The sequence below is a fragment of the Anser brachyrhynchus genome (assembly GCF_964034855.1).
Source record: "Anser brachyrhynchus genome assembly, chromosome: 1".
Lineage (NCBI taxonomy): Eukaryota > Metazoa > Chordata > Aves > Anseriformes > Anatidae > Anser > Anser brachyrhynchus.
The window spans coordinates 120,098,268-120,116,201 of NC_137694.1; the positions used below are offsets into that span (position 1 = coordinate 120,098,268).

The 17,934-nt window shown below is 41.1% G+C and overlaps 1 protein-coding gene across 1 annotated transcript in view; it reads left to right on the forward strand.

The window, feature by feature from the left end:
• The window catches only part of MAOB (monoamine oxidase B), a 55,334-nt gene that overhangs the window by 11,446 nt on the left and 25,954 nt on the right, over positions 1-17,934 (forward strand). The window contains exons 2-3 of the mRNA XM_080583597.1: positions 8,093-8,187; positions 9,159-9,296. Of these exons, the coding sequence (XP_080439723.1) occupies positions 8,093-8,187; positions 9,159-9,296 (233 nt within the window). The remainder of the gene's footprint in view (positions 1-8,092; positions 8,188-9,158; positions 9,297-17,934) is intronic.

Sequence of the window (17,934 nt, forward strand, 5' to 3'; positions counted from 1 at the left end):
TGGGACTAGAATTGATGCTCACGTAAAGTCGCATTAACTCACTGCGATGTTCATCCTGACCTCAGTGACAGGTTACAGAGCCAGCTCACAGATGGAAAAACTCATAGCCTCAGCTCAACAATGAAATGCTAACAAAAGTAAATTATATTTATTCATAGAGTTCTGTATCCTAGTCAGAAATGTTGTGTCGTATGTACAAATATTTTAAGTAAATGTACATTTTAAACAGATAGGCAGATTGATAATATCTTTTTTTTTTTTTTGCTCCTTGGGATTTCAGAAACTGTTGCTTTTTTAAGTTCTCCAGTGTTGTAGGTGAGTGATATTCATTTTAATGGTATTCATTACTGCAAAGCGACAAAGCTTAGGAAGACAGAGTATCTCTCCCCACACGACAGCTACTTGCAGCAGAGGAGTTGGTTTGATACCTTTCACTCTGCTGTTCAGTGCATGGAGGTAAGGTATTGAGAATAACCAAGTTGACCATTTACAGAGACCCAGCTCTACCTTGTGCTGAGGTTCTGAACTGCGATTTTGTCTCTTTCTTCCATGAGATTGAGTAAAATATCTAAAATACCTTTGTAGATATAGCCCAAATTGGAGAGGTGAAAAGGGTACCTTCACCCTGAAAGCCTACGGATCAAAGAGAAAAGCTAAGTTAATAAAAGGTACTGTTGGGTTGCAGTACCTCGTTGTCCTTGTTGCCCTTTGCTTTTCAGAAGGATTGCCATCCAGAACTCCTGGAGCAATCTGGATACTGCAGACCTTGTCCGCACTAAGGACTAAGGATGCAATGAAGAAGGAAAACTCACTCTTGTGCATTCTTACTATTTTTGAAAGTACTCTGCTGGTCTGATGTGAACTGAGTTTCAGGCATTGTGCTCTTAGCTGTGTCTGTAAAGCTTCCATTAGGATTCTGAGCATGTCCCTTGAATTTATAAAGGGAAAGTATTCTTCACAACAGCAAAAATCCCTTGACCTTTCTGTGAGGCGAGGAAAGCTGTAAAAAAATGCCTGTATCACCTTATCTCACCCAGACCCTGGACCAATGTCTTTTTGTCTTTATTTATTTATTTATTTATTTATTTATTTATTTATTTATTCATTTTTGCTTACAGTCCTTACCTATACTGCCTTACAGGCATTATTGTCTGAAGCCATTATTTCAATTAAAATATTTTAGCTGACTAATGATGAGTGACAGAGTTAAAGGTGACCAGCGCCAGGTTCAATCTCTCAGCAGCGGAGCAGTAATCAGATTGTGCTCATTAGAGTGGTCAACACAAACAAAAACAATGCTATTAAATTGCAGTTTCTGACACACTAATGCAATAAAGAAGCCATAGAAGATTTCAAGGGGACAAGCCACTGGTGCAAAATGGCTGCTTAGATGCAGATAAGAACATGGCTCTCCTCTGCTTGTAGTCTCCATCCCTTCTTTTACTTCAGTATCGCAGTGATATGCAAACTGTGTCCTGCTAATAGCACTGAACATACAGGATACTTTTGGGACAACTCTTACTTAAAAGGAGGTCAGAGAGCCCTAAGGATAAGCAAGGAGGCTTTTTTATTTGAATTTTAGAGTAACTAGGTCTAAGCAGCAGGAAACAGAATTTTTCCATTAACCGATCTAATTTTTAGATGCTAGGAACTTAACGCAGGAGGTTTTCTGTTTGAAGGAGTGTTTTTCTGCTTTCCCCAGGATTTACCCCAACTGCTTAGGGCATATTCCTCTTTATTTCTTCCTATTGCCCTTGGTCAAACATGGCAATTGTGTTAACCACCAACAAAGGGGTTCTCCTTGAAATGTCTTCTGCAGTGAATTTTGACAGTCAGGTGTGTTTTATTTTACTGGGCACAGTGCAGCAGTTTTGGCCAAACTCATATATTTGCCATGTGCATTTTGTATGTATTCCTGAGAAATATAACATCAGACCAGGTAGATAAGGGTTACTATGTGAAGACATCTAGAAGCAGAACAGTTGTTTCCCTTGTCATCCCACAGCAGTGTTGCCACCTTTGTAACTTTGTGGAGGTTTTGACAGATTTGCTGTTTTTTTTTTCTTAACATTTCAGCTAGAATCATAGAATCATTTAGATTGGAAAGGACCCTTAAGATCATCAAGTATGACCATCAACCTAACACTCCCAAGCCCACCACAAAACCATGTCCCTAAGCACCATGTCCTTTTAAATACCTCTAAGGATGGCAACTCCACCACTTTTCTGGGCAGCCCGTTCCAATGCCTGACCACTCTTTTTGTGAAGAAAATTCTTCCTAATATCCAACATAAACCACCCCTCGTGCAACTTGAGGCTGTTTCCTCCTGTTCTGTTACTGCTACTTCAGGTTTCACGATTATGTGAAACTCATTGGTTTCATTGGGAAAATAAAATTTCTGTCTCTCTGGTCAAAATAAGACTTAAAATCAAGAAGACAAGTACAAATTTTGATTTTTCTGATGTAGCATATGTCATATGTCCATGGACCAAGGTGGTCTGATTAATATTTTTGAATACCTCTGTTAAGAAATACTGGAGTTCATTTACCTTAGCAACCCTGAACTCAACTTTTGTTGGTTTACATATAATCAGTTATGGTATTTCCCCTTTTTTTTTTTGCTGTCAGTCTTGTGAAACATTCCGTTATCTCCCAGTTTCCCCATTATTCACTGGGCAGAGGTCTGTGCTTGTTCAGCAGGCTGTTATTAATGCCATTTCTGAGGTGTATTTTGTGACAGAGCCACTTACTGAGCCTCACACGATGTTCGTTTGCTGCCCTGGACCTCATAAAACATTCTCAAGCAGGGGCTCTCTGTTGTGTTGCTGCTGGCTGCTCTGCAGGCTCAACCTGGGTGCAAAGGAGCCTGCTATCCGGCGTCTCCGCAGACAGTGATATAGCTGTGGCCAGACAGGCTGAGAGCAAGGAAGAAGACCTCAAGAAACATATCTTGAAGCTTTGAGCTGGAGGATGACTCGCAGTGCAGGTGCACCTGCAAAAACACAGTGGAAAAACTAGAATTTGGCCCGTGCTAAAACACACATTGTCAAGGGGTACACTGTCAGCAATGAACCGAGCTAGTGTAGAGCTTGTTCGCTATGTACATTCAAGTTGTGGGGGCTCAACAAAGGTAAAAATCAGCTCCTTGCCTTTTCTGGAGGCGGTGAAAATTTCTAGCTTACCTGTACAGATAATGCTTATATGCATTGCCAAGTGTCTGGCATGTGTTACAAAAAAAAACCTCCCCTGTTTAAAACTCCCCTGGCCAGTACTGTGTAAACATACCTTTGGTGCCAAAATAAATAAGTAAATAAAGAGAAAGGAATATCAGCGATTTTTCTGAATCCAGGGAAATCCAGGTGTGAGTTGTGTAGGTGACTATGCAAAACCAGGGTTTCAAATTTTCCAAGCAAGTACAGTACAAATATGATGGCAGCTGTTCTTCATTCTCAACCTATAATTTTAGTTGGAGAGAGAAATTTTTAAGGTTATAAAAGTAAACAAATTTCTGTCAGTCACCTTGGAAACTATTGAGTGAGTGCCATTGGTTTAGTGACTTTTTTTTTTAATGTCTCTCCACCCCGAATAAAAAGTAAGAATTTGTGGATAATTTTTACAATTACATATATGAGAGAAGATAGATGCTTTGTTCCTAGAAGAGAGATAATAAATTTTGGGGGACATTGTAAAATAGTGAGCAATTCAGAGAGGGTACAACAGAACAACAGAACAGAATGTTTCCACAGGAACTGTGGAAATGCCTTCAAAAATAATTTTTTTTTTTTAAAGCTTTATAATCTATTCCCCTTCAGCGTACCCACCCTATCCCATGTGCACTGCAATGGAATTTGGTATAGCCTGAAGGAGAAATAAAATCCCGCAGATGGACTTGCTGTTATGTATTGCTTGTCTGGCTGTCCAGAATACGACAGAGGCGTCCTATGAAAAAAATAACGAAGTGGAGAAAGATGCAAACATAATTTGGAGAAGTATCAGAAATGCAACTTCTGACGTTGTCCTTTTCAGTGTTTTTTTGTTTGTTTGTTTGTTGTTTTTTTTTTTTTTTTTTTAAATGCTAAGGTTTAAAAGGTATTTCAGTAAATTTGCTGATTCCAAGCAGAATCACAGCAGTGTTACAAAATTTGGATCCATTTTTTAAATGTGTGCTTAGAAATGCTTTTAAATAGTCAGATCTGTTTGACTCTAGGACTTCATTGCAGTCCATAATGCCTGAGGTCCAGAGGAAGAATGTGACTCTTGTCACACTTGTCAGTCCAAATGTGAGTATGGATTCTGACCTAGTACAGAAATTCAAGATTACCATTTAAAAGAACAAATACAAATTAATTGTTCTCTTACTGTAAAGGAAGGTGTGAAGGTTAGGAAGTGAGGTGGTAATGAAGCCGTCTAATCCAACGGTGCAGTTAGGGTGCTTAGTAGGCACAGAGATATCAGAGGGGAAAGAAAGAAGTTGGAAGTGGAGATGAAATAATCCTCGCGATTATTACATCTGGGTAAGATCTGCGTGAATGCTAAGTGCTGCGTGATGGAGAAACAATTTTCGTGGCTTGAACTTACATTATAACATCCTCTGGAAGGCAATCTCTTACCAGTATCTCCAGTGGGAGCATTTAGATACCAGGTTGCCATGGTAGCTGACGAAGGCTTCCCTGCTTTAACATTGTCTGAGGCTTCAAATAAGACTGTGCATCTTTGCTTCTTCGTTGTTTGCATTAATTGCCTGCATGTTGCTTCTCTGAGTGGAGCTGCAGGTGGGGCTGCTTAACCATGTACGATATATATATTCTGTATATGAGGTTATGCTATATATATATTCTGTGTATGAAGTTCTGTTGCACTTCTGTGAGCTGTCCTGCCATGGATGCTGGACCAAATTCCTGTCCTCGGCCAAGTGGTAGAAGTGGTCCAGCCTTACGTTGCGATTCAGATCAGGTTTGGTAGAAATGTTCCCAGGGAGGAGAGCATGGTGTCACTGTGTGGCAAAACGTCATATAAGAAATGGGAGTAACGACAGCACTAGTCACATTTTTGGATGGGCTTAACATTTGTGTGTGGTTGGTTACATCCCTTTTTAGCAAAGTGGACAATATAAAGTATATAAATAAATTTAATCTTCCTCTTGCTAGTGATGGAGAGTGACAGGTGAGCCAAGACAGCGCTGAAACATCTGAAATCTGTGAAGGGTTAAACTTCTCAGGATGAGACCTTACCTACAGGACAGTTGTGTGATAGATTTTTCCAGACTTCCTGACGGGCTCTGTGCGTGCTTTATGGCAACTGGAGTATCGAGCACAGAGAAGCCTCTTGCCCAGCCTCTGGTTCTTGGTCAGAAAAGAGATTGTAGTTTGTAAGGATTTTCCCGCAGCAATTCTTAATTTCTGAGAAGTGAGCCCCAGCCTCATGCCTGATACTTGTCCACCGGTGTTCATCTCCGTTTTAATATGTTTTTGTTGCTGTCCTTGTATCACTGTGGCTGAGAGCTCTCCCTCTGCAGCACCCAGCCCTCTCGCTGTTACTGCAGAAACATCCAACAGCCCCTTTGGGGGTCTACAGTCTAGCTCCAGGAGAGAGAGAGGGAAGGGGTGATGTGGCTGTACCTTGGCAATACCAGGATGACAAACGTGTGAGATGTGAAAAACAGCAAAATACCTAGGTATTGATACTGTGCTGAAATGTGGTATTAGCAAGAGCAGTCTTGCCTTGTCGTGACCTGCGTGTGCCACGAGGTCTGATCTGTTTCTCTGCAGTGCCACCAGGACCTCCGGAGCCCCCGCCTTCACTTCTTCCCCCTTTATCCCCAGTGTTACGTGTTTGGCATTTCTGTTAGTGCTGTGGGAGAGGAGCTGGAGGGTGGCTGTGTCCCCTGCCTTTGTCTGCAGTTACCTGTGCAAACTTCCACTTGAGTCTAACCAACTCTCCTTTCACAGTATCACAGTATCAGAGATTTCTAGGTTGGAAGAGACCTCAAGATCATTGAGTCCAACCTCCGACCTAACACTAAGTACTCCACTAAACCATATCGCTAAGCTCTACATCTAAACGTCTTTTAAAGACCTCCAGGGATGGTGACTCCACCACCTCCCTGGGCAGCCCGTTCCAATGCTTAATAACCCTTTCGGTAAAGAAGTACTTCCTAACATCCAACCTAAAACTCCCCTGTCGCAACTTTCGCCCATTCCCCCTCGTCCTGTCACCAGGCACGTGGGAGAATAGACCAACCCCCACCTCTTTACAGCCTCCTTTAAGGTAACTGTAGAGAGCGATAAGGTCGCCCCTGAGCCTCCTCTTCTCCAGGCTGAACAAGCCCAGCTCCCTCAGCCGCTCCTCGTAAGACTTGTTCTCCAGACCCCTCACCAGCTTGGTCGCCCTTCTCTGGACTCTCTTGAGCACGTCCATGTCCTTCCTGTAGCGTCCTTCCTTCACAGTCTTCTCTGTCTGCTCAGCTCCTGGGAATAATCTTGCTCTGTTCCCAGCTGTACTGAAACGTTTATTCATTAGATTTTCAAAAAGAAATTCAAATCTCATATTGCTTAATCAGTGTCGGTTACTGAGTATTATTAATTGATTAGTAAATATCGGTTAGCGTGATAAGCCAGCAGAAACCTTTTCTGATAGCAGCCTTCAGATTATATATTAATTCTGTAAATTATTAATAAATACTATTGATCTTGTCTTGGCTGATCAAATATTTGTCTTTTCTTAAAAACAACATTTTTACTTGTTTCTTTGCATAGTAAGCAATATTGTTTAGGAGTTTTGCTGTCTATTTTTCCTTCTAGAACCAATCTCTTCTCAAAAGTTGATAGGAGATCTGTCCCATGTTTGCACACCATGACTATTTTTACTGTATTCTGTTCTTCCGTGGCATCCTCAAATGTTTGTGAGGGTAGTCAAGGCTACTGATCCAGCCAGATGTTTTTATAATATAATTTCCTTGATAAGGAAGTATGGAAAGACCTTGATATCAGTGTCATTATTGGTTTTCTCTACTCACTAGGACTTTTGTGAAAACCTAAGATAAATAAGTTCATGAAGCTGGAAATAAAAGCAGGATAAAATAATCTTTCAATGGAAACATCTACTGCCTTTATTTATTTTTTTCCCCAGAAAATGCCAAAGTCCTTTGAAAAGATAGGTGTACAACACTGTCTCTCTTTGCAGGTGGGGAAACAAAGAGCTTAAGTGATATAACCAGCATAGCTTGGTTGGTTCACTGCAAGTGCTGGGAATAGGACCTGGTTCTCCTGGTCCCAAGCCACTGTCTGACCACCAGGATGTTCTGTAGCACCTTTAGTAGCTCTCATTAATACTCAGTCTATCTAGGGTTGCTATATAAAGGCTGTATATTCATCATTGCCATTTCATTCAGTCCTGCCATGCTAGCTTTGCCCATCTGTTTTTCCTGCCAGTGCTTTTGCTGTTTCTTCCGTGGCTGCCTTCTGCTTAGAACAATCTCCTTTGACTCCACTTTTCCCTCCTCCTCCTCAAAAACTACGTGTACTAGGACATCAAGAGGAAAATGGTCACCCTCTGATGGTGACGAAGCAGAGACCCAGAAGGGATAAATAAATTATGCTGTGTGAGTGTGGCTTCTAGCCTGGTCTATGCTCAGCTTTATTCAACGTATCCTATCAGTGCAAGAGGACCACACTACCCTTCAGAATGAATCTCTTGCTGTCCCACCAGAAATTCATCTACATGTGACCAAAATGAGAACCTTGGTTGATACAAATCTCAGTTTATTTGTGATAAAGTGGAAGACAGAGGTGATCTTAATAAGTTTAGAGATGGCGAGTTGCATTCCCTCCACGTTATACATCCTTTGTAGTTCCCATCATTCCCATAGTGTCTTGACTCAGTTTCTGGAGGGCCTGACTGATATTTTCTCTGCAATTGCAAGGATTTATGCCATCAAAACTAAAATGAGATGTTCCCTCCTGTATTTCCTTTGCTTCCTCTTTTGGTGTCTCAGCGTCAAGAATAACAAGATTAAAGAAAAGCGTGTGGAGAAAATGGATGAGGAATGAAACTAGTTCCTAGCCCAATTTTTAATTGCTTCTTTTCTTTCAGGTCTCTCAGCAGCCAAACTGCTGACTGAGTCGGGCTTGAACGTGGTGCTGCTGGAAGCCAATGACAGAGTTGGAGGAAGAACTTTCACCGTAAGGGTAATTATCTCCAAACCCATTTGTACTCTATTTACACATACATAGCATATACTATACACATGTATAATGTAAAATTATGCACACGTATGATATATATATGTGTATATTATAAATATGCTATGTGAATAGTGCACATAATTTTATTAACTTATTTATTTAACTTTCCTGCTAGTGGTCCTACTTGAGGGAAAATTGCCAGAGCGCTAGCAGGTGGGAAATTTCCTGATACTGTACAAGCAGGAGTAGAAAAAGAGCAGCAGAATGATGGGACAGACTGTTTCCATGTGATCTGCAGGCTCTGGAGTTATCAGTCCTTTCCTCTGGGAAGGAGAACATGATTAGCTAATTTTCAGAATCATCTTCCAGGGAGAGATTCAGGCGAAATCCCTGTGAAAAGACACCTTTAAAGCCAACTGTGCCATGAAGAAACTCAAGCTGAACTGTAACAAACCCTGTGAGGAGTGATGTTGGTTAGAGGAATGGCAGAAGTAGCTGGTGATTAGAACCAGCCTGTCTCCTTCACTCCTTTACCGTGTGCACTACCTGGACCCATGAGATCCCTTCCCACTTTGCTCATCAGAAAGTCTCAGCTTTGCTGTTCCCAGTATAGTCTGTTTGAACTAGTCGCTGGCGAGACCAGGGAAGAACTGCACAAACCTCTCACTCTTTCTTTGTCTGTCTGCCAGGGTCTTTCTTCTCAATTTTGTTGCATAGCCCGATTTTACATTACAGTCTTATAACAGCTGGTTATGAGCTCCATATCTGAGATTCTTGGTAATTGCCACTCCTGAACTCTTAACAAGAAAATGGAGTTTTCCATGGGGAGAGGAATCTTTGCCAAACTGCTCTAGGAATGTTTCCCTTGAATAAATCCTCTGGATTGCTCTTTTAATTTGTGTGGTATTTGCAAAAGGCTTATTTTTTTAATCCTTTTTTTTTTTTCCTTTTGTGTGTTGTGTGTGATAAACTAGAATAAGCAAGTTAAGTATGTGGACCTTGGAGGAGCCTATGTGGGGCCAACACAAAATCGTCTTCTGCGGTTGTCTAAAGAGTTGGGAATAGAGACATATAAAGTGAATGAAGTTGAGCACCTGATACACCATGTCAAGGTAAGATCCCCTCAAGCCTGCTGCTGTAGACAGGCAAGTTGTAGTGATCTCCTTTCTCATCATTTACCAGCTGTGCTACAATGGAGTATACCAGTTTCAGTATACATCTTCTGAGTTTCTTTGAGAAAAATAAGTATGCTGGTAAGGAAGAAATCCTACAAATTACTATATGCATACAATTACTATATATATCTGGATGTATAACCTGTACATGCACCCTGGTAACTGATGCTTTGGTTCAAGTCTGAGCTATTAGTTAAAAGCTATCAAAAATCTTCAGTGTTTCTGAACAGTACAACTGTGACTGTTGTGTACATGCCAGCTTTCATATAACCTGCACAAGGTATCTGAAAGGTCCTTTCACAAGTCTGGGAAATGAGCATATCTGGAATCAGGCTGAAAGTTTCTGAGGGTAGGCTTTCTAAATCAAGGGCAGCTATTATCCTGACTGAAATAAACATGGCAGGATAAATCTGTTTTGTGGATGGGGAAACTAAAGTGCAGAGTAGCAAAAGGCATTGCAGTTGGAATAGTGAATGTCTCTGGCAATCCAATATTCTTGTGCGGGCAGATCCAAACAGTCTGGGACAGGAAGCTACAGTAAAGCCGATAAAAAGCCTATATTTTTTCAGTCTTCGTCCTATGTTTTATCCAAAAGAGTATTCTTCCTCCTTTTCTGATACAGAGCAGTGTTGCACTTCCATAGAAAAGATACTTTCTATGTTAGTTCTGAGGAAGTTAACGTTGAGTTTCATTATATCCTTATGAAAAGATGTTGTGCAATGACCAGCAAAATATTTGTCAGATGGTAGTTGGTATTTGATCAAAGGTTAAGGAAAATGTTGACATATTTAAACTGACAGTGATAGAGAAAAGGTGTCTTACCATCTGTTTTCAAGAACTTTTCCCTCTCAGTTTTTATTAAAAAAAAAAAAAAAGTATGTTCTCAAAGCACTTTGGTATGATGACTGCCAAAAATTACTCCTGGTGTGGTAGAACTGATGGGTGTATCCTCACTGTTTTTTTTAAGTGTGCCTCTGGTATCATCCTCAAAGACAGTTTTTCTGCTTGTTCATACTATTTAGCCTTCAGAGTCTCCTCAGTGGCAGCAGGAGTTTGTGCCATGAAGGGGAAATTTATGATAGAAGGCAACTGACGTGACCAGTTTGGATGACCATCTCTTAGGACAGCCTTGCTGTCCTAGCATGGGAGCTTTCCAAAATACTACCAGAAGTCAGAGAATCACAGAATCACCTGAGCTGGAAAGGACCCACAAGGATCATTGAATCCGAGGATCATTGGCTCCACACAGGACCACACAAAAATCAAACCCTGTCTGAGAGCATTGTCCAAACACTTCTTGAATTACGGTAGGCTTGGTGCTGTGATCACTTCCCTGGGAAGCCTGTCCAAGTGCCAGACCACCTTCTTGGTGAAGAACCTTTTCCTAGCACACAGCCTGACCCTCCCCTGTCGTAGCTCCATGCCATTAAGTCACTGAAGCATACTTGGTACTGCCAACTCTGGAGCTGACTTTTGGGCCTCATTTATTGTCAGCAGCCAGCACAAGTGTGGCTGCTAGTTTTGTAATCCAGACCCCATTTCCTTTCTGGGTCTCTAGGAAGTAGGTTTTTAGGAGGGATACTGGTATTAGTATGCTGGTTGAAATGATCTTTTGTTTTCCAACAGGCTTTTAGAGTGAGGAAAACAGAGAATGGCACAAAAGTAGAAGTTTGGGCTCTTGCCAAGGATAATCTGTCTTTCCCTTGACCACAAGTGTCTTATTACATGAATTGCCAGAGGTAGGTCAGGTTGTGTGTAGCCTTTTGCCATCACCTGTGGACATCTTTTAGCCTAGGGCTGGGAGTTCTGGTGTGAGTCAAGGCTCTCAGCCTTCCTCTCTACCCAGCACTGACAGAACTTGCTGGCATTGAGGGATATATCCAGGCTGGCAGAGAAGGATATGCCTTGGCTTTTTCTGTGTGTTGGGCAGAAAAAGGGCTTTGCACTGCGGCACTAAGGCTTATCCCCAGCTGAGGACTGAGTCAGCAGTGTCCTTCCAGGCCTTAGGACTCAAGTCAAGGGAACCTATGCAGCAGTACAAATTCTGTCTGGAAATCCAGAGTTGAGAGAAGACGCTGCTCCAGGAGGCATTTAAGCCATCCAAGCCTGGGATGTGGGATGCTTGTCACTTTGACTGATGCCTTCATCTGTGAGCTATAGCTGCAAGCAGTTTCTGGAGGATGTATGAGAAGGGCCTGGACTCACTCGGACACTCAAGTGCCTGTGCTGAGACCTGCAGGTAGATGCTGGTAGGACATGGGTGATGTCCTTAGGTATAACAGGGCGATGGGGCATCTGTGATAATTTGGTACAGGCAAGTAGCTTGGCAGAGGCCTGGCAGGTATGTGTGAGATTGGCACCATGGCTTACACAGACCCAAGAAAACAGCTGCCCTGGAGTGGATCCTTTGAGGTTCCCAGTCCAGCTTGGGCTTGGAGCTAGGTCTACCTCGCAATTAGGTCAGGTTTCTTGAAACCATGCCCAGTCAAGTACTCAAAATCTCCAAGGAGAGACATCTCACCTCTTGGTGGTTGCTGCTTGTGGGAGAGCTCCTGAAGGGAGGCAAGGGAAAAGTGGTCAGAAAGAGAAGTGTGTGCCAGGACTCCCTGGTAGCCAAGAAGGAGTGAAAGAGGACATACTACACAGTCAGTAGCTACTCATTTGAATCTCCTAATTTCATTCATTTTTAAATTATTTCCTTTCTGCTACTGTGTTTACACAACTGTGGGGAAAGTATTATAATAAAGAATTACAGTTAAAGAATTAGAAGATGAACACTATACAGTAAATATATGCATCATTGTGTGGCCAAATGAGTGTAATAACCTTCAAACTTCTGCATTTCATGTAACTGTAATCCATTCCTTGCAGGTCTCTCACTTTCAGCCATGTGGCCTGCCCTTGCTTTCCCTGCAGATGGACAGTACTCTTGTGTGCTCCCTGAAATCCAAGCAGTACTCTTAAGTCATACCTTATAAAACAGATTCCAAAATATACAAAGGTCTGTCACTCTGGCATGAATTTGAATTCACCTGCTGACCCAAGCTTTATGACTATGGTCAAATTTAATTAAATTCTGGACCAAAAAATTCTCTTTGAATCCAAAAAGGCAATGAAACCTAAAGGTATTCATTCTTCTCTAACTACACTATCAGGCAACACAGTGCATCTTGTAAAATCAGCTGCTGTTTTTACATATACCCCAAGGCAAAATCAAGCCTTTCATAGTTAATTAAATTCATTTTAGAGGCTTTTTAATACAAGTAATATATGCAGCTTCTTTGTACTACAAAATGAAAAGAGTGCATTTTGTTGATCTCTGGGAGGGTCTCTGCTAATTAGGCTTTACCAACTTGATTAGGTTGTGTATTTTCTTCCCCTTTAATCCTTTTTAATGCCAGATTCTATTGCTAGAATATTTTTGGCCTTGCTTATATTGTGTTTGATATCTTCACAGAAACTCAAAATTATATTTCTTGCCCTATTTTTTTTCATTCCCTCCACTGGTTAAACGGCCTTTTTCATGGCCTTTGAAAGGAGATTAGTATGTTCTTTTCATTTGTGTAAGTGCTGGTTCATCAGACTCGGCGAGAAAATTAGGATAGCTCTGCAAGTTGTATTTGGTAGGCAAATAGCTGTCTGAACACCATTGCTATTTAATAGCATAACTGAAGGTAGGTTTGTAAATCCAGATTTAAAAAGCAAAAGCAGAAGTATCTGAGATGTCAGCATCTCCTAACAGTGCTCTCACTGAACTGGTAAGCAGATATGAAATGCTTCTTAAATCCGGTAATTTTTCCTTATCTGCCTAACTGAGGATTCAAGGTCCTACCTTAGGTAGATCTGCAGCTTTTGAGCACTGGCTTTTATTTCCCTCACCAAAATGTCTTCAAAAAACAAACCAAACTACATGCAGTCCAGGTAATTTTTACTTTTGCTATGTAAGTCTCTGGAAAGAGGTGTTAAAATATGAAAGCATATCAAATCATTGTGTAGGTTTAATTAAGAACAGATTTGGTTGGTTAATCCAAATTGCACTTCACTTTTGTGCAGTCCGAATAACCATGCAAACTTACTGCATTTTAAAGCACAGATCTTGTGTTATCAAATGTAACACAGGTTCCTTTGCAAAGTAAGGTAACTATGGAACTGGTTTGCTCTGCTACCGTAACTGTGTACAGGAACATTTGTTTGTATGACTGGTTTGCTGAATTAATCTTTTTAGAACTTGATTCCTTCATATACAGTAAGGTTGCTCTACTTTTTGTCCTGCTGTGATGCTAGCTGAGCACACTCTGTTCCCATTTTCACTGATGGAGAGCTTGCATGAAGACCTGGCAGCATAGACCAACACCATGACTCCCCTTACTGGCTACGTGAGACCAACAAAACTTGTTTCTCAAAATCTGATCATTAGTCTGTGGTAGATCCCCCACTGCCATTGATGCTCATTGTCATTTTTTTCCAGATCTATTTTTCCACCAGAACTGTCTAGGGGGTAATACCATGATCCTGTCTGGGATTTCCCCGGACAGCAGCATCATAGCTAGAAAGTGGTAGTAACATTTATTCCTCTTCATCTCTGTGTTTTCTCACTGCAGGTAGTGCTAATGGTTAGCTAGGTGGCTAGTTATTTGGACAGAGTATTGCAGGTGGAACATTCCTCATGTGATGATAATTGTTATAAGCCCTGCTAGTTGTTTCCTTAGCACCAAAAGGCAGGCGTGTAAATACTGTGTACGTCCAGGGAGATCTTTCAAGCCAAAATGCTGGATGAAACATTAAACATCCCCTCTCTAGTCAGCAGACAGGATCTTGGCAGAGAGTTGCAGGTACTTCATTACCACAGTTCAGTTTTCATATGAGGATGGACTTTCATCATGTGTTCCTCTGCCAGCAGCACTGGCTAGAGGTGTCTGAATGCATGTCATGCCCTCTCCAAGGTTAGCACAACCTTCATGCAAGTAATTGCAACCTAGCAACTCTGAGGAGATTGCTAAGGTGAACTCAGTCTGCCGGATATCACTGGAGATGAATATTTAGTCTTATACACACAATACTTTTAACTAGGACCACAAATCTACTCTAATGTTAGCAGGCTACATACTGATCTACAATAGATACGCAGAAGAAAAAATTTACAGCCCTCTTGGGTGTCATTCATTTTCAGCACTATTGTGTTTATTAAAATGCAGTTTGCTGTGGTCTTGTTCATGAATAAAAATGTGATGGCCCTGTTGTATTGGGATTTAATTAGCAGCAGCATCAGTGGTTGCTGTATCTAAAGTTATAGAATTTACTGAGGTTTCTTGTGTGATATCACTGATACATGTACTACAGCTAAACAACATGATGTATTTAAGCTTCAACCCTGCTTCTTTGCAAAGTATTTCTTGGTACAGTGTATAATACATAGCATAACGGCTTAAATGGATTTTGAATAACTGCATAAAAGCTCTTTCATTTTTCTTTTGTGTATCTTAATTAGAGTGCATTCAGAGAAGGAAAAGTATGTGAGACTGAGTTACCATAAGTTTAAGCGAGGTGAAGTGTCATCATATCTTTTTTTTTTCCCCTTTTCGCTGACAATTTGTAAGCAAGAACTTAGGGAACTGGGGGGAATCATCTGAATCATGAAGAAGCTGGGCATTTGGTGTCTTGAAAAGGAAGCCAAGTAAATTCAAAGACACTGAAATTACTACTGGGCTTTGGCACGTTCATGCGTCCTTGCTGGAATGCAGGTCTGCACTGCTTAAACTTTCATAGATATAAGCATGCAGGCATTCCTGTCACAAAACACCATGTCATTATTCACTCACTGATAGCCTCAGGATAGGATCTGAGCATTGAGTAGGCTGGGGTAGGTGAGAGTATGTGCTAGGCTCACAAGGGATGTCCTCCATGCTGTGAATGAAAGCGATCATCAGTAGGAGTATAGAAACGGCTGGTCTTGTTGGACCTGCCCTGTAAATAAAGGGACATTTTTCCCTTTTTTTTGTGCCAGCCACCTGGCAGTAATTGCAACAACTTAGTTTGTAATTAGGCCTTTTTCTAATTAAAAATGGATAATATTTGTATTACAGCAGTCTAAAAGGGTCAAGATAACGTACACCGAATCTGCAAAGTGATCTCTGCCAAAGGGGACCAAAAAAAAGGGGCTCACAAGAGATGTTTATTGATCAGGAAAATTGGCTGGAAGGCTGACAGCTGTGACCTCATGACAGCATGAGGATGAAAGCAGTAAGGAAAATGAACTGGAAATAAAGTATGCATTTCTTAATTAAAACTGAATGCAAAGAAACTTCCTCAGTCTCAGCCCTCCCAGACCACAGGGTCTGTTTCCTAGGAGATAAGGAAAAGGAGCTCTGCTTCCACCTAGCTTATTGAATTCAGGCTGCTAGGAGAAAAGCTTCAATTGCATTTGATTACAAGAACTGATTTTTGTTTCCCTTGGGAAGCTGATTGAGGTCTGCAGAAATACAGAATACATGTGTATTTCATACTGAAAGAACTGGCTGACACTGCTGGGTTTCACACATCTGTAAAATTTTATGGAAGGTTTCATTTTTTAGGTAAGAAATTTTAGAACCTGCAATATCTCAGAAACACAACCAGTGAGCCTAATATTATCTCCTGTGTTAAGTACAGCATTCTCATTTTGAGAACTAGTGCTCAGTTATGTTAACTGTGGGCAGTCAGGGAGCTTGCTTCATTGTTTTCTCCAAAATAAAACTCCTCTTTTCTCCTGTTTTTATTTATTTTTGTCCACTTATCTGCTTTTGGGAGGGGAAAGAGTTGTTGGTTTTTTGAGACAAACTCTAGAAATACTCAGGAAAGGTTTCTATTGATTTTATCCACTTTGTTGGGAGGTTTAATTCAGGTGTTGAAAGCCTTGTGCAGGTCCAGTTTGAAAGAGCATTTAGAACCACAGTCCTTTGAAATATATACTTCATAAGACACTTGAGCACTTTTTGTAAAGGTGTGTCTTAAATCTGTAAATAAAAAGTCTGGTTCTAGTCAACTTTTTTCTCAGCTGATTGGATCAAAGGGTTATATTCTCTTTTAAATTCAGAGCAGAACCTCAAGTTTTCTTTCTAAAATACCTCAGTGTTATTTTTTTTTCCCATTCTGCCTTTTTTCAGATAAGACATGTATTCGAGTTTTTCACTTATGTGGTGGCAGAGGGAAGATGGACTTTATAATACAGAGGAAATACATTGTTCCCAATTAGCTCCTTTCCTTTTCAAGAGGCATATTTCAGGCCAATGTTTCTGGCTATGCTACACTTAAAATGAAATTACTTTTGATGATCAAATTTCACAAAACACACTGGCATCCAGAGCTGGTGATCCAGAATTAAATACTGAAATATATTTAGAGGGTATTCTGGCACGTCTTAATATTGCAGATTTGCACCATTAGTTATCTGGATTTTCTTGCACTGCATTTATATTTTCCGATCTTTGTATCTTTTTATTTTTGTGATACCTGTCAGCATAGTAATCAGCTAAGTTTACGAATGGAACAGTTTCTCAGAGAAGGGAACTTCATGGTTCCAGTTTTCTCAGCAGGTCAGTTTACCTGTCTCAGCTGTTGGACGTCATTTGGTCCAGATAGTTGCCACGTTTTACTGAGAATTATGATTAATCAGAGGTTGAGTCCCAAGGACACATGTTGTTAGATGTTATGGATAAAACAAAAAGGGGGACGGTTTTCCATGGTGCAGCAGATGACAAACTGAGCGTGAGAAGGTACTGAATTCCAGCCTGATGTGACTCCTTGCTATTTCTCTTTTTCGTTCTCATGACTTTGTATCTTACTATTTCTGCGCTTTACGTGAATGACATTGGATCTTAAGCTGAGAGAACAAGGCGTGTGATGCACCCGTGCTTATGAATCAGCAGATGGCACTACATGCCTGTGAAGCTGTGTAACTGCAGATTAATATGCAGACTGACATCCCCGTGAAGTTAGAAGCTGCTTCTCCAAGGCTTAGAGAGCTTAGCTGAGGGGGTATCTGTGCTCATTCACGGGTGCAGAGATTGCATCATGTAGTCTCATTTCCTACGCTGAAAGCTGGCTATGTTTATGTTTGTACCACCTCTAAAAACTGCACAGATTGTTGGCATGAGGGGCTGCAGGTCACGATGTGGAATACCGCTTGGGTACTGCCTGGGTACACAACATTTTAGGGGAGCACGAAGTGGTCTTGTGCCTGCAAAACCAGACTTTCTTCTGAGATCTCAATCTGCAGTGAGATACTGATGACACTTCCTGGCAGAGCATGTCCTTTCTCCCCTAACCATTCTCTCAATCCCACTTCAAGGAGGAGGTGTGTGGGACCCTTCCTTATGACCTCCCAGGTGCTGGGGCTGATACTCAAGGGGCTGCTGGTATTCAGTTACCATGCTGTGTATTTCCCCAGCCCTGTAGTAGTAACCCATTTCTTGTTATGTTATCCGTTTGCCCAGAGGCAGAGCTGATGTCTGTAGAGAATTTATTTCCATACCACTTATATTACATGGGTCTAGTGTAACTAAGCCAAACACTGGTTGACGTGACATTCTTCAAAACA